The sequence below is a fragment of the Panicum virgatum genome, chromosome 3N (assembly GCF_016808335.1).
Source record: "Panicum virgatum strain AP13 chromosome 3N, P.virgatum_v5, whole genome shotgun sequence".
In the NCBI taxonomy this organism is placed as follows: Eukaryota; Viridiplantae; Streptophyta; class Magnoliopsida; order Poales; family Poaceae; genus Panicum; species Panicum virgatum.
This window is the reverse complement of record NC_053147.1, coordinates 5,914,825-5,938,836: the sequence shown is the minus strand read 5'-3', so window position 1 is coordinate 5,938,836 and position 24,012 is coordinate 5,914,825. Positions and strand designations below refer to the sequence as shown.

Here is a 24,012-nt window from a genome sequence, read left to right as displayed (position 1 = left end):
GAGTTTTCTGGGCTTGCATTTAGTTGGGCTTCTTCTTCCATCAATCAATATCGTAAAATGCCGTTTTTTTAAGAAGCCGTTTTTCCTTTGAGATCGGGAAGAAAAGGTTGTTGCTTGTGCATCGGCAATGTCACTCCTCACAGTTCTCTGTCACTGTCTCGATTCTAAGGGTGTGTTTACTTCACTTTACATTTTACATTTTTACATTTTTAAAAGAGAATTTTCAATATTTAAAATATTAAATGTAGGCTAATCACAAAACTAATTGCAGATCTCGTCTGTAAACTACGAGACAAATCTAATGAGCCTAATTAATCCATCATTAGAGCTTGTTTACTGTAGCATTCATGTAGCAATTTAGTGTCCAATCACGTTCTATTTAGGCTCATTAGATTCGTCACGTGATTTACAGTCCATTTGTGTAATGCGATTTATTTTTTTAACTACATTTAGTACATCATGCAAGTGATTTATAAAAAATTTGTATTTTGCGTTTTGAAATCTAAACAAGGGCTAAAACTGAAAGATCAGTTCTTTAATCAGTCATAGCTTATTTATGTCCCTTTCAAGTTTCACCAGCCAGAGCATGCAGGCTACCAGCTAGCATCGCTGTCATGGTGATCTTCGGCGACAGCGAGCACCGATCAGGCGTCGTCGTAAATCATGTGTGGAAACCGCGTACCTGCCAATAATTCCACGGCTTGCTGTTTCCAATCATGGAATGGAAGACAGATTAGAAGGTGAAAGTGAAACCTCTCTGTTTCTTGTGCAGCTGTTATCCCTTCGCCGGCCATGGTTGCAGTGTTGACTCTGCGCCGCGTACCCCGGCCCGGGTGATTTTCATAATAAGGCATTCCTTCAGTTCCCGGCACCGTGATTGCAGCTAATCGCCATCGCCGTCCTCTTCCACTTGTGCCTATCTTCGTAGCAAACATTAACAGTTCATCTCTGCTTCTTTAGGATACCAATGACATGATTTTCTTAGCAGAAGTTCATGTCAAATCGAGGTGACTGTTCATGTCATGTGTAGTCGGAAGACTGACCTGAGAGAACAACATCATGTAGTACTGTTGAGAGTATAGTAGTAAACTGTCCAGTACTGCAAGCTTTGCCAACAAAGCATCATATATTTCAGTTCAGACTTCAGACATATTTATCCTTCTCGAAAGAAAATGTTGTGCATTGTTTGTGCACACTTATTCAGACATGCTATCTTGTGTTTGTCGACATTAGTACATCTATCAGAAAAGAAAACATTATTTCTGGAATACTTCGTACAAGATGTGTCTGGCTATATATATATGCGACGCATCTAACCATCATCATCTTGATATAACAAACCAACAACCAAACGTGTCTACCTTGCTCTCTTCTGTGCACGCATCGCAGGAACAGGAAAACATTCCCCATACGCTTGTTTTGCGAAACATCAGCATCTAGAGCTCAAGACCAATAATGTTTCTTTTTTTTTGTCATGGACACCATGTACAAATTACAATTATTAATTAAGACCTTATAATTTTGATTACAAATAAAGCGCGCAAATTAAGTTGAGAGGATGATGGCGGGGAAATTGCCGAGGGAGCATCTTGTGCGCATATGATTGGCAGGCACATGCATGGTCTGCAGTTGAGATGCCTACACTGCACATACCAAGAAGCCACACCCATTCTCCTCCGAGCAGAGAAGACTTAAAGGAATCTGGTGCTCTAGACTAAGAGGGGGAGGGGTAAATTAGGCACTAATAAAAACTTAGACCTATGACTCCAACTAGTTTGCACAAAACTTAAACTAAAACAGGCTATCCAGATGTGCAACTATGTTGTTCTAGTGTGAAAACCCCTATCCCAAAAAAGTTTAGCAACCTATAGCCTTTTCTATCAAGAAACTATTCTATGAAGGTAAAGGCACACAAATTACTAGTATGTAATGCGGAATCTTAAAGAGCGGGATATGAGATAGCAAACTCTTGACGCAGGTGTTTATCCCGTGGTTCGGTTAGCCACAAAGACACACCTACATCCACGTTGTTGTAGCACTCACTAAGAGTATTGCTACTCGGCCACAAAGTCTCTTCCGTGAACACAATCACGGTCACCTTGGCCACGGGTTCCACTAAGGAGCTTCTCCACAAAGGATGGGGGTCTCCACGTCCCCCGTACAAAGATGTCGTCGCCGCTCCACACCAAGTCGGATGGTCGATGACGTTGCCGGCGAGCTTCAAAGCTCCAACTAGGCCGGCGCACTAAGCTCTTGTTTGGTTCACTAGAGAACCACAGCACAAAGGCTAAAGGCCTTGCAATCTCACTCACTAAGAGTTATCCTTTACACAACACTCTCAAAGTGTGCTAAGGGCTAAAGATATGATCTTGATGTTTTTGTATGGCTTGGAGATGTTCTTGGGTGTGTGTGGGATGTTCAGCAACTCCAGCAAGCTTCAAATGGTCGGGGTGAGGCGTATATATAGGCCACCAAGTCTTGTAGCCGTTGCTCCAACGGTCAGCAGAAATCTGTGTATCATCGGATGAACCGATGCCTCTGGCTGAGGTAGCGTCGGTTCTTCCGGTCACTCATAACCCGAAGTAGCCGTTGAACTTCTGACAGCTGACGCGGTGACCACCGGTTGAACCGATACTTTGTTCCGATGCATCACCGGTTCATCCGGTGCTTAAGGATCTTCTCCTGACAGCTGAAGTCATTACACCGATGGTATGTACCGATGCTTCACCAGTTTAACCGGTGCTGAAGAATCTTCTCCTGGGCTCTTGACATCGTCTCTGGAACATAGGACGCCCAATGCACCGATGCCCCTTTTTGACCCGTCGGTTCATCCAGTGCCTATAAGCTGACTTGGCTTTGATTCCCTTCTGCCATGGCGTCGGTTCTTCCGACAACCATCGGATGCACCGATGCTTCATGCGTCGGTTCTTAAAAGTGTTGTGCCTATATTCTCTTTCTCTTTGTCATCACTTGAACCTGAAAGCCTGAGAATGATCATCTTAACAATCATGTTAGTCCAAGTGTTGTGTTGTCATTCGATCACCAAAATCACTCGAAATGGCATAAATAGTGCCATGTTCGTTACAAAGGCATCCAAATACACACCATCCCTTGAAGCCTAATGATGATGACCACAGGACAATTACGTTTGGCAGGACTAGAGATTTGGTAGGAATTTAAATACCATCATTGTGCTGGCTGATTGAGCAAAGACCGCAACAACTGAAGTAGTATCTTGGTGTCACAATCAATGTCAAGGAGAGCTTGTACCTTCTTAATTATCGCTGGTATAGACTATCGTTCAGGTGGAATTTTACCATGGTTGAAATAAGAGTAAATTCCCTCCGTGCCATAGATATTTTGATGGCTTCTCTCAGCGCCACAAATATTTTCGGATTGCCCTCAGTGGCAAGGAAAGTATTTTTGCATTGCCCTTTGAGTGAACAAGGTGCATTCTCATAAACCTATCAATAGAAAATATAAACACAACTCTTCCCCTGTAGACTTGGTAACAAACAAGAAATAATATTAATCAACCCCTCTCCGTTATTCAGTCTGACTAAAAATAAATGATACACCCAACTGCTGTAGATCATCAGTTGCAAGGGAAAATATATATGTTTCCTAATATCCATTCCATTCCATCCCATGCAAATAAGACATCTGCTGATGGAGACATACAAATAAATGAAACACCCAACTGCTGTAGATCATCCGTTGGATATAATACATTACTATATGCATATCCTTTGGCCGGCACTCGAATGATCAACTCGTCAATGCAGACAGCAGGATTCGCGTACGCGGCATGTGCGGCGCGGATTATTGTATCGCCACGGCCCTCGTTCTTCTTTATCCTCCCCTGCTCTGCTGTCACTCTCTGCGTAATTTATATCGCAATTAACTTTGGGAGCTCGAACGAGTCCCTATCTAATTGTGTTGTCAACTCCTCCTAATGAGGAATAATTAAAATGATGAGTAACCCGGCCGTCAACTCCACACTGACTCAGCTGCGTCTCGGTGTCTAGCTAAATGTTGTACGCGTATAGATTGGCAGCAGCCAGGCCGGCGGCCAAATTAATCAGGGCGGTAGCTCCACTTGGCTGCCGCCTGACAACTTTCAACTTTGAGAGCTCGAACCCATGTGATTGATGAGGACTCAAGCGTAGCTAGCTAGCTGCTCCTGAGCTGTCCAGCTCCTGCTTCCTACGCGCTCGACGAATTGAACGGCTCCTGATGTGAGAGTGGAGTTTTGGACGCGCGGCGCCGGGGAGCCGGATATGTGTACGGACAGGATGGCGTCAAGATTCGTGGGGTGCAGGTACGGGTTGTGTATTCGAAATGTATTTCGGAACAGTGCTGAACAGCCGGACCATTTAAAAATGAAGAGCGCACTGGCGGCACATGTATCAAGGAGACCGTGGAAGGAGTGTTCCAGAAAAAGAATCTGTAACAGTAGATCTCCGTCGGGGCGCTTCGCCTTCTTTCTGACACATGCGCACTATTCATATATTTTTGTGCTTAGTTATTTTTTTCACCAGAAATGTACAATAGTCTTGCTGGTGGGCATGAAGCACTAATCTTCCTACATCACAAGATTTAAGGCAAATTGTTCATCATCACCAACTCAACATGCCACTGCATAAATTATAAAAAATATTGCCTATGAACAATTGGTTACTCACAAAATTGTGCAAATCACAAATTTCTAAACACAAATATTATAGAAAACTAGTAGAGTGCCCGTGCGTTGCCACGGTGGTATAAATAGTGGTACAAAATATAGATACAGAATATTAATTATCATTCTAATTTATGATTTCCAGAAGCGATGTGTGTCAATATAAAAAATCAATAGAAATGTTGTCGGTAGATCTATATGAAAAATATATCATCTGCGTCATCTTCTCTCTGTTGGCCTTGGGACTGAGAGGGGCCTCTGTCAGCGACACACAGGATGATCTTCAGGTAACACGGAGTTCGCTGTAGGTGTGACGTCAGATTTTCTCCATGTCATTCCAATTCTTGATGATGCCATGTTCAATCGTTTCAGTGTCAAGATGCCTATGTTTGCCTCAGCTTCATCACCAACGTAAGCATCCTTTTGGCCCATGCCTACCATGACACCAGTATATGGCGTGGTCTTCCCACAATGCTAGGGAAGGGAAGACAGCTCTTGATGCATCATCACCGGCGAAACCTGCCTGTAAATATTATAAGGAGGTGACAACTATTAGTTGACAGGAGTAGAGTTGCTTTATTAAAAATATTTTTGTGTGTGATAACCCTGGACCATTCCAGTGCAATTGTCACATACAATAACTTGAAATTATTTTGAGCATGTTTGTTTAATTTCAAATTATTATTCATAACTTGAAATGGATGTCTAAATTATTGCCGGCACTTTATAAAAAAATACGGAGAGAAGCATTTTTAAATGATCAGACCATCTCTAAATACTCATTACTGGGGTGCTTTCCTCTATAACTTATGCTTACAATTACAAATTTCAGTACATATGGTGAATATGAAGAGGCATACTATATGAAGCATGAAAAAGACTTTGGGAACCAATATTAAAGCATGATCAGAGATGAAGTAGTTTTCCATTTGTGTGATTTTAGCTTCATCCTGCAGAAAGTATTTTTATATGCTTGTTACATCAGATATCCTAATTTTGCAGGCATTGGAGGAACGCAATGACCATCTACAGAAATGGAGACAATCTCAGAGCTAGAGTAAGTCGATGCAAAGATCAAATACCAAAGAGAAGAAACATGGGACATTATATCCAAATTATATCAAGCACAAACATGGGGCACTATAAACCTGCAAGGATCAGAGAGATGCCACCAGCATTTTCAGAATGACAACACTCTGCGCATAAAAACTAAAAATTTAGTAAGTAGATCAAGTCCACATATTCAGGGAGCCTATTTTGCAGCTTGCTAGGTTAGTGAAGGCTAAATATCTAAGATCACTATGCTCATACTTACATTCCGTTATTGTGTATTTATTGTACTGCATCAACCATCGTTGTAATGTGTTACTAATCATATTGACGTGTTATTATCTCTGATCAAAGTTTGCAGTTTGACAACTCAAATGGAATTTTTTACAGAGTATGGAGCATTGTAGCCCTGATTTACAGATTGATCGGTTATTAGACAATTAATCAAGCAGCTTTAATATGGCAAATGCCACTGATATTTCACCGAATAGACTGTTAAACAACTTCTATTTTGAATGGGAAATAGGATGATACCTTGAACAGAAGGATAGCGGCAAGGTTTAGAAATCAGATGGGCAATTCAGAAACACCTGGAAAACAAATAACAGGAAGCAAACTGAAATTACATCCATTTCGCCTCCTATTCCATCATCAGACACACCGAACTGTGTCCCCCCGCCCCCCTCCTCCGGTCATGCATCAGATTACATACTTAAGAAAATGGACCTAGATGACATGGTAGACATTCTAAGATAGTCTCCCTGTGTTAATGGTGATTCCCTAAAAAAACTGCACCGACATAAAAATCAAGTAATCTACACTCTCAATGAAACAAGAAAAAAAATCATGCAACATATTTGTCACATCTCTCCAAAACCATAATTCGCCACTTGAGTAGGTTTCTATAAAAGAGCACCTTAAAGTTCACAGGAACTGTACTTACGTGTGAGTGTTACCCAATCATTCAACCATTTATACTCACTTGAAAAATAGAAATTGTTGGGACCTGCATATCAACGGAAACCCTTGTAGGCACAAAGAACAATCCAAGCAAGAAGCCTATGATGAAGCCAAATATTTTTCAAGCAGAAGAAATGAAAAGGCATAATCTGGATTTGCCTGGGATTTTCAAACCATGCATATTGTATCACTAAACCCCTACTTTTGGGTGATAACTGATAAGTGATGTTAGGAAGGGCAATTCAGTTTTTATTGTATACTAAAGTGAGTGTTTGCAAAGATTGCATAGCTGACCACTGATTTGGGGAACTTAGATTCACAGAGATAATGGTAGAAGCAGTACAAAAGGACCAGTGCCATCATGTTAAGGTATATAAAAAAATTGTACACGCTCCCTTCGGCCATAGGAATCGTAAGCAGTTTCACACACTCCCTTCGAATTCTATAATATCTAGAGCTCCACACCATTTGCTTTCTTATACGCCTTGTGTTAAGATCAGAGTTAAGCCTCTACAATAATTAAATTCAGGAAACAACAACAATTGATATGGGTCTGATGTGAACATATAAACAAAGTTCAAGAAGGGCATGCTCTAGAACCTATTCTGGAAGGCCAGCGGGTGCTTGTCATGCTCCAGGCGATCTGATTTCGCCTGGGTGGATGAGAGCTGCGCGATCAAGATGACGAGCTGCAGGGGCAGGGGCGGGCAGGTGGACTGCAAGCCAGGGATCCAAGCTCCGGCACCTAAAGAAGAGAAGTTATGACTTATGAGGCCCTTGCAACGGAGATGCAATGCAGGCAGCCTGCGGAATCGGCAATTTTATAGCGGAAGAGGTTGATTCTTGTCACATGTATAGAAAACATCAAATGATGTGCACTCAAGTAAGCTGCATAATCCTGATCCACGGACAGTATTCAGCGAAGTACCATCAGTACTGTGACACATATGCTTTAGAAACAAGATTACTCACCGTTAAAGAAAGCATATTCAGTAGTAGTAGTTCAGTACATCACTGGTGGTGCTGTGACAATATAATACTGTACTGGATAATAAATGTTGATTTGGAATTCATTGAACGGTGTAGGTTAAGCTCAATGTACTGGCACTAAAATGGGATGCGGGGTTTGTTTCTGCTGTTGACTCATCCAGATCAATCTTGAGCGAGGTTAGCTAACCTTACTGGGGATTTGGCGTCGATAGAAGACGGATTCGGAGGTGAAGTTGGTCCGGTAGGACGGCAGCGCGTGGACGTAGATGGAGTAGCGGCCCTCGTTCCCCCGGAAGAAGCGCTCCCAGAGCGGCGCCAGCGGCAGCGGGCCGCGCGTGAGGAACATGAAGGCCAGCTTGGGCACACGCCGGAATGGGTACCGCCGCACCCCCGGGCGGAACGACGCACGCCAGAGCAGGTCCTCGTCCGTCATCGAGTGATCCAGTCCCTCCGCCGCCACAGTGTTGGCGGCAGCGGCAGCAGGGGAGGCTCCGCCTCCAAGCCATGGCCGGAACAGCTTAACCGCCGCCGCGTGCCCGTGCCGCGCCATGAGCATGCCAGCCACGGTCAGCCCCAGGCCGAGCAGCAGGAACACCTTGAGCATCCCCCACTGGAACGCTCTATGCTGCCACTGCCTCGCCTCCTTCATGTCGTCCTCCATGGTGCGACCGTGGCCGCGAAGCCCGGGAGGCGTGATTCGGGGGCCGCGAGGCCGGGAGGCGGCTGCGTGTCCCACAGTCGGAGGGAGACAGCGTCGGCGGCGAGGTCCGGCGGTGCCTGCGTGCACTGCGGCTGGAAGGAGACGGCATCGGCGCGGGTCCGGGGGCGCCTGCGCGCCCTGCGGCCGGAGGGGGACACCGACAGGGGCGCGTTCCGGAGGGGCCAGCGGCGGTGGCGACACGGGGGGCGCGCGGGCGCCCTGCTGCCTGAGGGGGGAAGGCGACGGCTGCGGCAGATGCGGCCCGGTCCCACGGCGGTCCGGCGGTGGGAGCTCAGGCCGTCGTGGGCGCGTGGGGGAGGGAGACGAGGAAGGCGCTCTTGGGGAGGAAGTGGAGCGCGCGTGGGAGGCGAGCGGGAGACGAGCGGTTTCTGGAGCGTGCGTGGGAGGCGAGCGGTTTCTGGAGCGGGCGGAGGATGCGCAGGGCAGGCGGTGGTTTTGATTTTTGTATCGAGAGTGCAGGAAGCGGGACGGGGACGGGGACGGGGCGTAGGCGAAGGGCGACGCACGAACTACTGCTGCATTATAATAGGAGTAGAGAAATGTAAAAAAAGAATACGAGAAAAAGGTGCAGATATCTTTTTACAACAGGTGCAACTATTTAAATGTAGGTTTGAGGGTGCAAATACTTTTGTACAAATGAAACTAAAAAAGTTCATCGAGGGACAAAAGCACATAATTCGGCCACATGCACATATTCACAAGATTAACTAAACCCATCTGGAGTTACACAAAAAATTTTGGATGCACATTTCCTGACACATCTTTTGTGCACGGATAGACCGATAGAGTTTCCACTTCCATTTGCAAGGTGATGCAAATAGTTCCACAACAAAAAAAAGAAAATATTAATATAAAGGTGCACATATTTTGGTGCATGAATAAAATCAGAAATATTAAATGTAAAGATGCACATAACTTAGTGCATGAAAAAACCGAATTCAAAGTCATGCACATGATTTTTTCCATTAGGGGGGAAATCATATCAACTAGATTTAAATTCAAAGATGTTAAATCTAGAGCTGCACGTATTTTTGTTCATCAGTAAATTTAAATTCGAAGTCATGCACTAGATTGCACAGAGTCCAGAATGCACATATTTTATCCACACAAAGAATCAAACTCAAATTGGTACACACAGTTTTCAATGGAATAAAAAGTTCTTAACGTTCTTTGATTTACAAGATGAACATATTTCAATTTGAAATGGGAAATTCATGCAATACAAGCAACCGGCTCAAATGGACCAATAAATGTCAGAAGGCCGTGTTTGGTTGCAGCCTGTAAATTTTTTGAAAAGGCATCTTTCTATATTTGAAGTACTAAACATAGACTAATCACAAAAATAATTACAGTACTCGTCTGTAAATCGCGAGACGAATCTAATAAGCCTAATTAATCCATCATTAGAGGTTATTTACTGTAGCATTACTGTAGCAATTTAGCATCTGATTACAGCCTAATTAGGTTCATTAGATTCGTCTCGCCATTTACAGACAGCAGTCGCAATGCGTTTTTTATTTCGTCTAGATTTAAGTCTCCATGCAAGTGCCGGAAAAAAAATTTGGAATTTGGAAAAATGGAACTGAACACGGCCTAGGAAAGAAATCAATCAAGAACAGAAAAAAGATACGTGGCTTGCAAGTGAGCTGGTGGTGTTTAGGCGTAGGACAGAACATGAACGAATCAGTAATTGCAAATGTGTACTAGCACCTGCGGCGGCATGCCTGCATGCCCACCACTTCTCTCGCCTCCACGCCCCGCACCACGGTGACCACCATGGCCTGCACGCCTGCTGGCTGCTGCTGCTCCCGCCTAGCCTCTACCGGAGCCTGCGCTGACGCAACCTCAGCTGGGGCCTCCAGCTTGGCGTGCTCGGTGCTCCTCGCCCTCCTCATCAAAAGTCGCCGAGCCTAGCGGAGGGAGGGATTGGAGGCGGAGTCGACGAGGGGCCGGGATTCTCCCGACGACTCGGGCGGCGGCGGCGGCGCTCGCTTCTTGGGTGGCGCGGGTGGGCTACGGCGGCGATGGCGGGCCAGCTCGGGACCAGGGGAGGTGATGGTGTGGTCGGCGTCGGAGGCCGTGCCATCGGAGTCGGATTCGGCCACCGTGGAATCCTCGAGGCATGGGGGGACGAGGAGCTTGAGCCAACTCATGGCGAGGAGCCAACGACCTTGAGGTATGGGGCGACGAGGAGCTTCACGATGGGCCGCGATGTCCTCCATGGCTGTTGCCTCCTGGTGCTTGTCCGCGTACGGGCGCACTCTCAGGCGCTGCAGCGCCGGCACCGGCGGCCCCCACCGGGCTGCGCCAAGCGGGCACCAGCACGGTGGCCGCACGCCGCGGCGCCGGCGGTGTCTCCATGGAACAGGACCTCCTCCATTGCCAGGGAAGATTGGTCCAAGCGGAGAAGACGAGAAGCACGCGGAGGAGAACACGTGGTTTTCTGAAGATTCCAGAACACCTCTTTCTATATTACAACTGTGGCTCTGTAAGCGCAGGGTATTATAAATTGTATTTGGACCGTATGACTCTAAAAATGAAAAAACAGCTGGTCGGTTCACGTATCTCGAAGCCTCCAGTCCTCCGCGTTAGCTCATCCACGCCGTTGATATATCCGGCTCACCGGAGCCGGGCGGCCGTTTCGATTTTCTGCTCCTGATGACTTGCTGGTAAGTTACACCATGCTCCCTCCCAGTCCCATATATCCCAGGTGGAGAGGAAGGGAAGGAAGAATGGGTGGCTAATAAGGTCAGACTCAGACCGTTTCATTTCTTCACGTGTTCATTCGAGAATGGGCTTGTCCAGACATATAGTCTCCATCTCCTAGGACATTCTAGAGGCCGGAGCATATAGAAATAGGGGAAAATTCGGTTTACAACCTTCAACTATCGTAAAAGTCCGATTTTCAACTTTAAATTACAAACCGAATAAGATAGGTCATGCAACTATCAAAACCGGACAAAATTGAGCTTTAGGGTGGTTTTGAAGGTGGTTTTGTATTTTTTAAAAAAATAAAAAAAATCTAATTAGATCTAAAAAAACAAAACTAATTTATTTTAAAACAAAAAAAAATAAAACTAGTACCAATTTGTTTTCTAAAAATATAATCTATCTATCATTGATCTATCTGAATCTTATTTATTCAAAAATAATAGACATAATTATAAGCAACCAAATATTATGAACATAAAAAAATTGGATTCGCATAACTGACAATTACAGTGCCAATAGATAGGTTACATTGTTAGGAAAAAATTTGATCCCATAGGAAAGTTTGTATTTTTTATTTAAAATGTATTACTTATGAATTTTTTAGTTTAAATTTAAATATTTTTAATTTTCATAAAATGGAAAGCCACCTTCGAAACCACCCAAGAGGTCAAATTTTTCCGGTTTCTATAGTTGGATGGCCAATCTTATCCGATTTTGTAGTTTAAGGTTGAAAATCGGACTTTCGCGATAGTTCAAGGGTGTAAACTAGATTTTTCATGAAATAATATAGAACCTCTTCTGTACTCCATTCCAAATTATTATTAATCGTTTTAGCTTTTCTATGTTCATACACTTTGCTATGAATCTAGAAAGTTAAAACGATTGTGAAAAAGAAAACTCTCTAAGTGAAAAAGAAAACTCTCTAAGCATTCGGCTTTAATACATGGTGCTATTACACATAGAGGGAACTACTCCGTCAGCAGTCCCAAAGTATATATAGCAAACCTTTATGTTTGTCCTCGGTCAAATTACTATGTCAACCTCATGGTCAAACTTGATGGGATTGCAGCTAATGGAGAACACAAAACCTAGCAGATCAACTCAACGAAGCAGTGGTGGAAGACGATGAATCAGAACATGATCAAGACATGTGTAACAAGCATATGCAGCACTGGCGGAGCTTAGTGCATTTGAAAGGGGGTCATGGCCTCCCTAACTTCTGAAAATCTGCACTAAATGAACAGTTAACCAGCTACCGTTGATATGCAGTGTCGTACGTAGTGAGCTACTCTACACTGCATGGAAAGAGAACAAAGGGACCATCCCGCAATGGGGTTATGCCACACTTTTGTCATACTCGTAGAGGATTTGAAAAGGTTACTTTAGCGGTGCAACAACAGAGATGGTGAGTTCCATGTAAATCAGCAAAGTATTTCAGAACAAACGAATGACCACAACGCATTTGTATTCTACTCCGACCGAGCTGGCTTTTACCTACTAATAATAACTATGTCGACACCATACATGTGAACGAGCAAAGTCTTTTTGATATTTTCCCTGGACGGATAGATTCAAAAGTACTACCTCCGATCCGATCCAACTTGTGCTGAAATTATTATTTTTTTTGAAAGCACCCAAGAGTACCGGGGAGCCATGTAAGATTTTGGACGCCCACGTTGACCGGACTCAACGAGTCTACCCGAGTAGTTTCGGAACGCGCCATACTGCAGCACTCACACCACAACACACGCACACCGCACGCACGCTACAGTACCCGTGGAAATCCAGGGTCGAGCGATTATGAGAAATGATGAGAAGATAGATCGGAAACACATATATCCCCCGTTGGCCATCCACGAGGCGAGAGCAATTGGCGAGCTAGCGACGGGGACGTTGCTGTCGCGCAGGTGAAGACGGAACAGAGCGAGCGCGCACGTGAACATACGTGACAACCTGACGGTGTCGTATGAGCGCCGCGTGCTCACAGGTCACAGCTCTTCGAATGCTCCTATTGGCATTTGCCACAGCAACCATGTCTTTTTCAGGTGATGACGTAGGAGGCGAGAGCACCCTGCTCGGAACACGACGCCGCACCGCGGGTCCGCGGCGGCGGCGGTGAAGCAGCCAGATGGCGGGTCAGCAACCGAAACATGGGACGGTGGGAGTGGGACTGGCTCGGAGGCTGACGCTGACCCGCGGGGCCCACGCGGGGGAGTAAAAGTAAAACCACGGTCACCCGGCGTAAACGCTGCATGCAAAAGGTGACGCGCGCTTTTTATCCGGTGGATCACCCCCGTCCGTTCCCACCACCATCTCCCGCGGGCGGACGCGGAGGGAGGCGCTACCGACGCCGCCCCCTACGTCATCCTCCCCCGAGCTCGCCGACATGTGGGCCCCGTGCTCCCACCGCGGCAGCCTCGTCCACCTGTCGGTGACCGTGCAGCTGAAGAATCCCGGTACGCAACTGGACGACCGACCCGACCCGACCCGATACGAACGCTGGCTGTCGAGCGAGCCGCGGGGGCGGCGGGCCCACCACGCCCGCGCTGTCACCTACCGCTTTCCCACCTCCGTCTCACTTTCTTCCATTTAACGCCCGACCGCCCCCGCCTGCCTACTCGCCTGCCCAGGCTGCGGCTGCGGCTGCTGCTCCTCCCTCCCCATCTCCCGCTGCGATTACTAGCTAGCTGATTGATTACTAGCTAGCTTTCCTGCGATTCTCTCTCTCTCTCTCTCTCTCTCTCTCTCTCACTCTCGACGCGAATCGAGCGCGAAGCATCTCGGCGTCCTTCTCCTCATCCGCCACTTCACTCTTACGCGCTAAGCAACCGGCCGGCCCCAGCTCCCAGTCCCAGCTCCGGAGCCGGAGCAGCGGGGGTTCCGGGGCGCGATGTCGTCGCCGACGGGCGCGCCGGCGCCGACCACGCCGCCAGCCCCGCCGGCCAACGCGACCACCCCGCCGCCGCCGACCCCGTCCGCGCCGCCGCCGTCCACCCCGGCGTCGCCCGCCCCGCCAGCGCCGTCCCCACCGGCCCCCGCCGCGCCGCCGCCCTCCTCCCCATCCGTCCCGGCGCCCGCGACCCCCGCCGCGTCCCCGCCCTCGCCCTCCTCCTCCACCCCGGCGACGCCCTCCGCGCCGTCGCCCTCCTCCCCCGGTGGGGGCACGCCCGCCGCGCCGTCCCCGCCCTCCGACACGCCCTCGCCGCCGTCGTCCGGGGGAGGGGGCGGCAAGTCCCCCTCCACGCCGTCGTCCGGCAGGTCGCCGTCCACGCCAAGCCACTCCCCGTCCCCGCCCAAGTCCCACTCGGGGGGCGGCGGCGGCAACGGGCCCTCCACGTCGCTCGTGGTGGGCGTGGCCGTTGGCGGGTTCGTGCTGCTGCTCCTCGCCAGCTTCATCTGCCTCTGCTGCCTCCGTAAGAAGCGCCGCCGCGCGCCGCCGCAACAGCACTACGGGTACCCGCCGCCACCTCCGCCGCCGTACAAGGGTGAGTTTCAGATCTCTCGTACTACTACACCTCCCGTGCCTGCCTGCCTGTCGCTGTCTATATCCAGGTCTGGCGTGCGGTGTCGAGTAGCTACTAGTCACGTTGCTGTCGGTTTCAATTCTTGTCTTCCTGGCAATTCGGTTGGCGGTGGATCTTAGGTCGCGGCATCATGGGTGTTAGGTGTGTGAGTGCCCGATTCTTCGCGTAGGTCTTGTTGACATGTGCAAAGTAGGTTGAAAAGTATTAAGTTCACTAAGTATACATGCTATTTTCAATTTCAAGAGAATCGGACCTGAATTTCGTTTTCATTGATAATCCTTAGTCGTGATGGTAAACCCGTAGCCACGACAGGAGTTCAACAATAAATTACTCCTGAGATTACATTATCTTGTAACTGTTGATGGTTGTCATGCCCATTATCTAAATCAAATACCAGTTGAACTTTGAAGAATGTAAGTTGTTGCAAGATGTTGACATAATTTATCTCACATGATCTTTTATCTTACCGCAGAGGATCCATATGGTGGAACATACCAAAATTGGCAGCAGCAAAATGCACCTCCACCACCACCTGAACATGTTGTCAAGATGCACCCTTCACCTCCGCCAGCATATGCCAACCGCCCTCCACAGCCACCGCCACCTCCTCCGGCAATGTTAAACAGTAGCGGTGGGTCTGGTTCTAATTACTCTGGTGGCGAGATCCTACCTCCACCATCCCCTGGCGCTGCCCTTGGCTTCTCGAAGAGCACATTCACGTATGAAGAGTTGGTGAGGGCAACTGATGGATTCTCTGATGCTAATCTCCTTGGACAAGGTGGTTTTGGGTACGTCCACAGAGGATTGCTGCCAAATGGCAAAGAGATTGCTGTAAAGCAATTGAAGCTTGGAAGTGGCCAGGGAGAGCGTGAGTTCCAGGCTGAGGTTGAGATTATCAGCCGAGTACATCACAAACATCTTGTGTCTTTGGTTGGTTATTGCATTTCTGGAGGCAAGAGGTTGCTTGTTTATGAGTTTGTCCCCAACAACACATTGGAATTCCACTTACATGGTATGTTTTTCCTTCCATTTTTGCTTCACCATCTGTGAGCATGCATTTCAAATGTTTGAATTTTTTACCTGGTTTCTCTTTCAGACCATGTTACAAAGTTAGAACGTCTAAGATTGTTCAGTTGGAGGAAATTCTATAGCCTGTGACAGTTTGCTAAATAAAAAACTCACCTACCTTCCCTTTGGCACGAAACAATTGCTGGTTTGCTATTCACCAGAGCCACCTTCTAGCCTTTTTGATGCCATCATCTCCTGAAAACAAAAAAAAAAAAATCTGCTCAGCGGGTCACTTTGGCAGTATTCGCTTGCCTTTTTTCATGTTCAAAATGGCAATCTACGACCAAGTGTCTTGCTTGCGCAAAGTCCCCCTATAGGGCAATCCATGGATTAACTAAGTGCTTATCCTAAAATTTGATTGAGACATGCACATGCATGATATAAGTTGACTTCTATTTTCATTTGTTTCATGTTCTCCTTCGCATTGTTATAACTTATAACATATTTGCACCTTCTGCAGGGAAAGATCGACCGACAATGGAGTGGCCCACTAGATTAAAGATTGCTTTGGGCGCTGCCAAGGGTTTAGCGTACCTTCATGAAGACTGTGAGTTTACATCCATTACTGCCATCTATATTTTATTACAATATCTCTTTCATTAAATTTAGATATATAGGAGGACCTTATATATGACATTTTCTTTGTGTGCAGGTCATCCGAAGATCATTCACCGTGATATAAAGGCATCAAACATTCTTCTTGACTTCAAATTTGAAGCTAAGGTATGCTCTGAGTTTTTTCTCTGTCTGTTTCTGTTAAAACTTAAAATATGTCTTATGCAATTCTTATTTTGCGTTTACCACCTTGACAAAACTATATTACATTAGGACATTTTGGCAGTCCACAAATCATCTCTGTTAAAAGGCTTGAATGATGTTTTAATGTAGTTTCTGCTATTTACTCTATTTTGGTAACATTAAAGTTTTGCTCGCTTTGAATTTTGTCATGTTAATGGAATTTTTCAATACTCACATTTGATGAGAAATTATACAGCCTTCTTGCTTGAATGTACCACTCTTATTTTTTAGCTTCACTTTAATTAACAAGTTGCTTGAATGACCCTCTACAGGTTGCGGATTTTGGACTTGCAAAATTCACTACTGATAACAACACCCATGTTTCAACAAGAGTAATGGGCACATTCGGGTATGTACAAAAGCTACTTTGTAATTGAAATATGGTTTTAGGCACATGCACCACTGTTCTTCTGAAATTCTTGTAGCTGTGGATGCCATTACTTATATAACTTACATTAGGGTTGACAATATGGTTAATTTTCTTAATGATACAACACCCTAGAGATTTTGTAAACTTAACATTTGCATCATATTCTCAGCTAGCATGATAGTTATTCCAACATTCAAATATGTCTTGTTAATATACATCTTCCTGGTTTTAGGTATTTGGCACCTGAGTATGCGTCTTCCGGCAAGCTCTCAGAAAAATCAGATGTATTTTCTTTCGGAGTCATGCTCCTTGAGCTAATAACTGGTCGGCGACCAGTTGACACAACCCAAACATATATGGATGACAGCTTGGTTGACTGGGTAATTACTTCAGACATCTTTCTTAGCTTTGATGTTTTCATAATGCCTCTTAACTGCTAGGTCAAAATGAAAGTTTTCTTCTGCTATTTGTTATGTTAAGTAAAGACACTTAGTTTTACTGATAAGTCTCATTAATGTATCTCGTTTTTAAAAGTTTTTATTTCTGACTTCTATTAGCCAAGAAGCATATTTCTGGCCACTATGTTGTCCTGTTGTTAATAAATGTTATGGGCTTGTAGTCTACTGCCTTGAGAAAGTATCTGTTGTTTGGACTATTACATTGTAATCTTCCTGAAAGTAACATTACTGTACCACCTGCAGGCAAGGCCTTTACTGATGCGAGCACTTGAGGATGGTGAATATGATTCTTTGGTGGACCCTCGGTTAGGCAAGGACTTCAATCCTAATGAGATGGCAAGAATGATAGCTTGTGCTGCTGCATGTGTACGCCATTCTGCACGTCGGCGTCCACGCATGAGCCAGGTAATTCATAAACATCTTTTTAACTGTCCTAGAAAGTGTCCGTAAATTTTCATCACACTTTTCATTGTTAATTTCTACAACATCTACTTTGGGCATTGTTAATTGGGACTACTATGAGGCTTATAGCTCATGATTTCTGTAAAACTATGAAAGTTACTGTGTTGATTCAAGTGTTGATCAAATGATGATGTTCTGATTTCTGAGATTTGAATGACGAAACTTTGTTCACTAGTTTGAATGACGAAAACATGTTACATACCACATCTCGATCCATACAGCTCCATGTCACCATGTGCTCATATTCACTTGGTGGTCTAATAGTCTGCTGCCTGATTGATGTTCAGGTTGTTCGGGCATTGGAAGGCGATGTGTCGCTGGAGGATCTCAACGAAGGTGTCCGACCTGGTCACAGCCGCTTATTCGGGTCGTACAGCAGTTCCGACTATGACTCAGGCCAATACAACGAAGACATGAAGAAGTTCAGGAAGATGGCTTTCAACACCAACTACACCAGCAGCCAGTACAGCGCCCCGACCAGCGAATACGGGCAGATACCGTCCGCCTCGAGCAGCGAGGGCCACCAAACCCAGGAGATGGAGTCGGGCGCGATGAAGAAAAGTGCCTGCAGCGGCTACAGCTCAGGATACAGCGGAGCCTCGTGAGGGAGTTCCATTTTTTCCTCTTTTTTCCCTCTTTTTTTCTTTGTCCTTATGACGTCTATTGCAATTTGTAAAGTCTGGCCGAGTTATATGACCAAAGTCGCTGACTTGCGTGTGGTGTACCCGAGTCTAGCTTTTGGTAGCTGGAATCTTTGATTCTTTGATAAGTATGTTCTTGATGTGCGCGTTTGCTGTGCAATTCAAAGAGAGCTAATTGACTGTTGATATACCCTGCATGGATGATCTGTTTAGAAGCTCCACGTCGGTCGATGTTGATTCTCATGACCAGGTTCTTTCTGGGCTGGCTTTGTTGTTCCAGTGCATGTATGCTAATGCTGATGCTATCACGGGTAACTCACCATCCAACTGGGTGTAATGCTTTTACCGCAAGTGAAGTTTGTGTGATTCGCTGGAGCCAGTTTGTTCGGGAGATTGTTAGGCGGAACGGCAGATCTGTGGCGTGCTGGTGTTGCGGCTCTTTGGAAGCACGGCACGGCACGGCACGGCACATGCGACAGCTCACGGGATGGGGCATGGACGCCTGGTTGTCTCTCGCTCGCGTTTCATTCCAGGCTTGTGCCGGTGGCGTCCGACGCGTGACCCTGAATGAGTGAAAACTTGAACGAGAGCCAACGCAGGTGAGGTGTTGGTCTAGACTGTAGGGAGACTGCACCTGTGGTTGCTGGGCCTATGCTGTATCTGACATTCTGGGTCCCATGCACCATTGTTATCCCTAATCTAATCCGAGTGCTTGACGGCATGTTCAGGTCGGACGTTTCGTCCGTAGATGGTTTGATGGGCTGTCCATTGTGGTATGGCCTAAAGGCTTGTTGTGATGATTGACACTTTTGGCAGGCTGTCCATTATGGTCTGGCAAGTGGAACTATTGGTGGACTTCCTCTCCGTCTTCGGCTATTCTCTGAATAACTTTCTTCCTTCCAACAGCACACTCATTTACGAAATAAGCCTTGCTTCAAGAGAATTGTCTCGTGGTGCACACTCATTTACGAAATAAGCCTCTGGATAGTTGGGACCGGATAGTTGGATGGCAGCTTCCGTCCTTCAGTCCTCACGGGCGAACAGGAAGCTTAAGCAACTGGCAACTCTGCAGTCTGCACTGAACACTGTGGTGGGTGTAGTTTGTCTTCTAGATCCTACAAATATAATCAAGTCCAAATGAATTTGGAAATAAGACAGACAACAGTAAAATCTAGCTGGTGGCGCGTGCAGGAAGATGAGTATATATACAGTGATACTTCATTTCGTTACATTCAGCCTCGTGGGCGACAGTACATGCATGTCTTTGGATTACGGTACGGGACTGCTGTACAGCTAACCGAACATAGGGTCGGTATATTTGGATGAGCTAAAGTTGAATGTCAAATTTTAGCACATATTAGTAACTCATACACATGCTAAAGTTTATTAGTAATGCCGTTTGAATGAGCTAATAGTGCTAATATTTAGCACTTTCACCTACTAGCACTTGGATACAAATGCAATCCTAAAAATCACAACAATCAGACACATGTCAGCAATAATATATGTTCAACTCGTGTCTCTACCTTGTCAGAACATGAGTCCACTTGGCCCCTCAGACCAAGCATGGACGCCGATGAGTAGCTTCATCAGCAGCAGCCGAAGAAGCTGCGTGCTCTTCTTCTTTCTCTTGCTTTCCGTGGCTGCTCGTAGCCTGCGGCGGCAGCTAGTCGGCCACCAGCACGTTGTTTTCACGGCAAAATTGGCAATACCGCCTCGCACTATTTCCGAGACACAGAGCACAACGGCCTTGTGCAGTGTACCCACCACAAGTGGGAGCCCAAGTTGGTAGTGCTCGTGCTTGTCCAGAGCACAGCGCACCGGATTTGACTAGCAGAGTCGTCGCCGAGTTTAGCGTTCTCTGCAACCTCCTCCTTTCCTTCTATACATCCCCTCCTTCTTCCTTCTCCGATCAGCACAAACACGTCCATCCATCGTCGCTCGTACTACTTCCGATCTTGTTTGCCCATGAATCCCCTGCACATACCCCTCGGCCTTCTTCTCCTTGCTTCGGTGCAAGCTCCAGCTCCCGCTGCAGGCGCAACAACCGATACTCTCGTGGCAGGCCAGGCGCTCGCCGTCGGCGACAGGCTCGTCTCCAGCAACGGCAAGTTCGCGCTCGGCTTCTTCCAGCCAACAGACCCCGTCACCAGTAAGTCCGGCAACACCACCTCCCCCAGCTGGTACCTCGGCATATGGTTCAACAACATCCCAGTTTTCACGACCGTTTGGGTCGCCAACAGAGAGCAGCCAATCACTGACCCCAAGCTAACACAGCTGAAGATCTCGAGCGATGGCAACCTCACCATCGTGAGCCATGGCAGTCCTGAATCCATAGTCTGGTCCACTCACATTGTTGCCAATAGGACAACAGGAGCCGGCACAAACACCACCAGCGCCGTTCTCCTGGACACTGGGAACCTCGCCCTCCTAGGAAGCCCATCATCCAATGTCACCTTGTGGCAGAGCTTCGACTACCCGACCGACGTGGTGCTCCCAGGAGCCAAGTTCGGCAGGAACAAGCTCACCGGCTTCAGCCGTCGGGCCGTCACGAGGAAGAGCCTCATCGATCCGGACCTCGGCTCCTACTCCATCGAGATCGACACCAGCGGGGTGGTCCTCAAGCACCGCAACCCGTCGGTCATGTACTGGCGCTGGGCGTCCGGAGCGTCAACTCTGAAGCTCATACCGATACTCAAGACTATGCTGCAATCCAATCCACAGACAAAAGGCTTGATTGACCCCACATACGTTGATGATGATGAAGAGGAGTACTACATGTACACTTCACTGGATAACTCGTCCTTGACATTCGTCTCGCTGGACATCTCCGGCCAGATCAAGATGAATGTTTGGTCACAGGCTGAACAGTCCTGGCAAGCCATATTTGCTCAACCTGCTGATCCCTGCACTCCGTATGCGACCTGCGGGCCGTTCACGACTTGCAATGGCACCTCCCGTCCATTCTGTGACTGTATGGAGAGCTTCTCCCAGAAGTCACTGCAGGATTGGGCGCTTGATGATCGAACTGGAGGCTGCACCAGAAACACCCAGTTACATTGCACTAGTAGTGAGAAGAACACAACAAGCTCGACAGATGGTTTCCACCCCATTGCTCATGTTACACTGCCCTATAACCCCCAAAGCATAGATGGTGCGACCAATCAGAGCAAATGTGAAGAAGCTTGCCTCAGTTCCTGCTCCTGCACTGCTTATTCCTACAACAGTAGCAGATGCTTCGTCTGGCATGGGGAGTTGTTTAGTGTAAATAAGAATGATGGCATCGACAATAATTCCGAAGATGTTCTTTATCTTCGCCTTGCCGCCAATGATTCGCCAAGTCTGAGAAGAAACAAAGGAAAATCAAGCATTGGAGTTGTTATTGCAGCAAGCATAATGGGTGTTGGGTTACTAATCCTCATGCTGTTGTTCAGAAAAAAATTCAAGTGGTGTGGCACGCCATCATACGACAGTCAAGGTGATGGTGGAATTATAGCCTTTCGATACACTGATTTAGGTCATGCTACTAAAAATTTCTCGGAAAAGCTTGGAGCAGGTGGTTTTGGCTGTGTATTCAAGGGAACACTAAGTGACTCGACTGCTATAGCAGTGAAAAGGCTTGATGGTGCCCGTCAGGGAGAAAAGCAATTCAGGGCTGAGGTGAGTTCACTTGGGCTGATCCAACATATCAACCTAGTCAAATTGATTGGCTTCTGCTGTGAAGGTGATAAGAGGCTACTTGTGTATGAACACATGTCAAATGGCTCTCTCGACGCCCATCTATTTCAGGGCAATGCTGCTGCCCTAAATTGGAACACCAGGCACCAAATAGTCCTTGGAGTTGCTAGAGGACTATCCTACTTGCATCAGAGTTGCCGAGAATGCATCATACACTGTGATATTAAGCCACAAAACATACTTCTAGATGGATCATTTGTTCCTAAAATTGCAGACTTTGGGATGGCAGCATTTGTAGGAAGGGACTTTAGCAGGGTTCTGACTACATTTAGAGGAACTGCAGGGTACCTTGCCCCTGAGTGGCTTGGGGGAGTAGCTATTACATCAAAAGTTGATGTTTACAGCTTTGGTATGGTACTGTTGGAAATCATATCAGGTAGGAGAAATTCACCTGAAGCATATAGTAGCGTCAATTACCAAATTGAATATTTCCCTGTGCAAGCTATCAGCAAGCTTCACGAGGGAGACGTGCAAGGTCTGGTGGATCCACAGTTACATGGTGACTTCAATTTGAAAGAGGCTGAAAGGGTTTGCAAAGTTGCATTTTGGTGCATCCAAGATAATGAGCTTCATCGGCCGACAATGGGTGAAGTGGTTCGTGTTCTTGAGGGTCTACAGGAGATAGATATGCCCCCAGTGCCAAGGCTGCTTGCAGCTATCACGCAAGGCCCTGGATCTGTCACGGAAGGCTCTGATGCATCTTTGATGTCATGATTTATAAATACTCTGTAGTTGATGCTACAAAACTTTGTTTTTAGCAAATTTTAATGCTCAAATTTGGAACAGAATGAATAGAGGAGGTCTGCAATTGCTAAACCATATGGGTTCTTGTGTTCCCTCGTTCTCTTATTTTACAATTTATTGATCGAATATGTGATGCAAACACTGTACTCCTTAATATTTTCAACTGGAGTAGCAAACTAGGAAGACTCAGATGTGTGTGGGATTCATATAGTTGACATACCAGTACTTACTTCCTAATTTAGAGATAAGCCACCACTAAGTTTGGCTGTCCGATATATGCTGCTATTGAGGATACCATATTTTCTTCCCTAAGAGAGCCAACTGTGCCTAAACAGCAACAACATTAACCAAGGATGAAAATAAAATGCGCTATTCACTGGTCATAAATTTATCAAATGCAGGGATATTGATATTAAATCACAGCAGGAATTTAACATTGACATGTTGCGATAACTATCAGTTACTCCTTCCGTTCTTAAATATATGACACCATTGACTTTTTTTTCTTCGTTTGACTATTCGTCTTTTCTACAAATATTTATGCAAATAGCCAAATCTTCAAGTTAGATTCAAGAGACTCTTGATAATAGACATAAAGGTACTCATTTCATTTCATTTAACTAACTGATTAATTAAATATTGTTGGTCAAAGTTGAAGAAAAAAGTCAACGGTGTCATATAAAAAAGAACGGAGGGAGTACAACCCTATGCAACTATGTAATACAGAATAAGCACAGATTGACAATCACGAATTACAGAGCAACAAGTATCTGAATATTCAACAATAAAACATAAATACTATAGTAAAACGAAGAGGCAGAGAACCGATTGAACAAGTTAAGGAGCAGTAGATCGAGGAAACAACAACAAAGATAGAAGCCTAAAATGATATCTCCGCCTAAGAGGAACAAAATTAGCACAGGCTGACAGAAAAAGAAAATGCATTATCCACTGGCCATAAATTTACCAAAGGCAGAGATACTGAAACTGAATGGCAGTCATCAACTTATGAATGAATGAGCACTCAGCGCTGCAGAGTAGAAAGTGCTTCTCGATCTTTCAGGTTCGATCCACATGCCTCTCAAGGAATTTCGT

At 46.2% G+C, this 24,012-nt stretch overlaps 3 protein-coding genes and 1 long non-coding RNA gene across 9 annotated transcripts; 3 read left to right on the top strand and 1 right to left on the bottom strand.

Annotated features, from left to right (window-relative positions):
- Nucleotides 1-4,783: 4,783 nt before the first annotated feature.
- On the bottom strand, nucleotides 4,784-8,936 carry LOC120663934 (glycosyltransferase BC10-like). 6 transcript variants are annotated; one of them, XR_005670663.1, is made up of 4 exons: nucleotides 7,874-8,936; nucleotides 7,292-7,436; nucleotides 6,266-6,737; nucleotides 4,784-5,204 (listed from the first exon to the last, which is right to left on the bottom strand). XR_005670663.1 is itself a non-coding variant. In XM_039942885.1 (4 exons), exons 1-3 carry the CDS (start codon nucleotides 8,340-8,342, stop codon nucleotides 6,312-6,314), a joined length of 624 nt encoding a protein of 207 aa, XP_039798819.1. In that variant the 5' UTR covers nucleotides 8,343-8,935; the 3' UTR covers nucleotides 4,784-5,204; nucleotides 6,266-6,311. The 6 variants fall into 6 exon arrangements, 2 of the variants coding, with proteins under 2 accessions (XP_039798819.1, XP_039798818.1); XR_005670665.1 differs by having other exon boundaries at nucleotides 7,869-8,929; XR_005670664.1 differs by having other exon boundaries at nucleotides 6,266-6,321; nucleotides 7,869-8,929.
- LOC120663936 lies at nucleotides 5,086-6,106 on the top strand. Its single transcript, XR_005670667.1, has 2 exons — nucleotides 5,086-5,223; nucleotides 5,684-6,106. It is a non-coding gene; the product is annotated as an uncharacterized LOC120663936 (long non-coding RNA).
- A 5,068-nt stretch (nucleotides 8,937-14,004) lies between the features above and the next one.
- Nucleotides 14,005-18,625, top strand: LOC120663933 (proline-rich receptor-like protein kinase PERK1). The gene is made up of 8 exons (XM_039942882.1): nucleotides 14,005-14,599; nucleotides 15,111-15,650; nucleotides 16,167-16,253; nucleotides 16,359-16,429; nucleotides 16,777-16,853; nucleotides 17,107-17,254; nucleotides 17,576-17,737; nucleotides 18,082-18,625. Exons 1-8 carry the CDS (start codon nucleotides 14,005-14,007, stop codon nucleotides 18,397-18,399), a joined length of 1,998 nt encoding a protein of 665 aa, XP_039798816.1. The 3' UTR covers nucleotides 18,400-18,625.
- A 1,457-nt stretch (nucleotides 18,626-20,082) lies between these two features.
- Nucleotides 20,083-23,093, top strand: LOC120663932 (G-type lectin S-receptor-like serine/threonine-protein kinase At2g19130). The gene has a single exon (XM_039942881.1). It carries the CDS (start codon nucleotides 20,404-20,406, stop codon nucleotides 22,885-22,887), a length of 2,484 nt encoding a protein of 827 aa, XP_039798815.1. The 5' UTR covers nucleotides 20,083-20,403; the 3' UTR covers nucleotides 22,888-23,093.
- The last annotated feature ends 919 nt before the right edge of the window (nucleotides 23,094-24,012 follow it).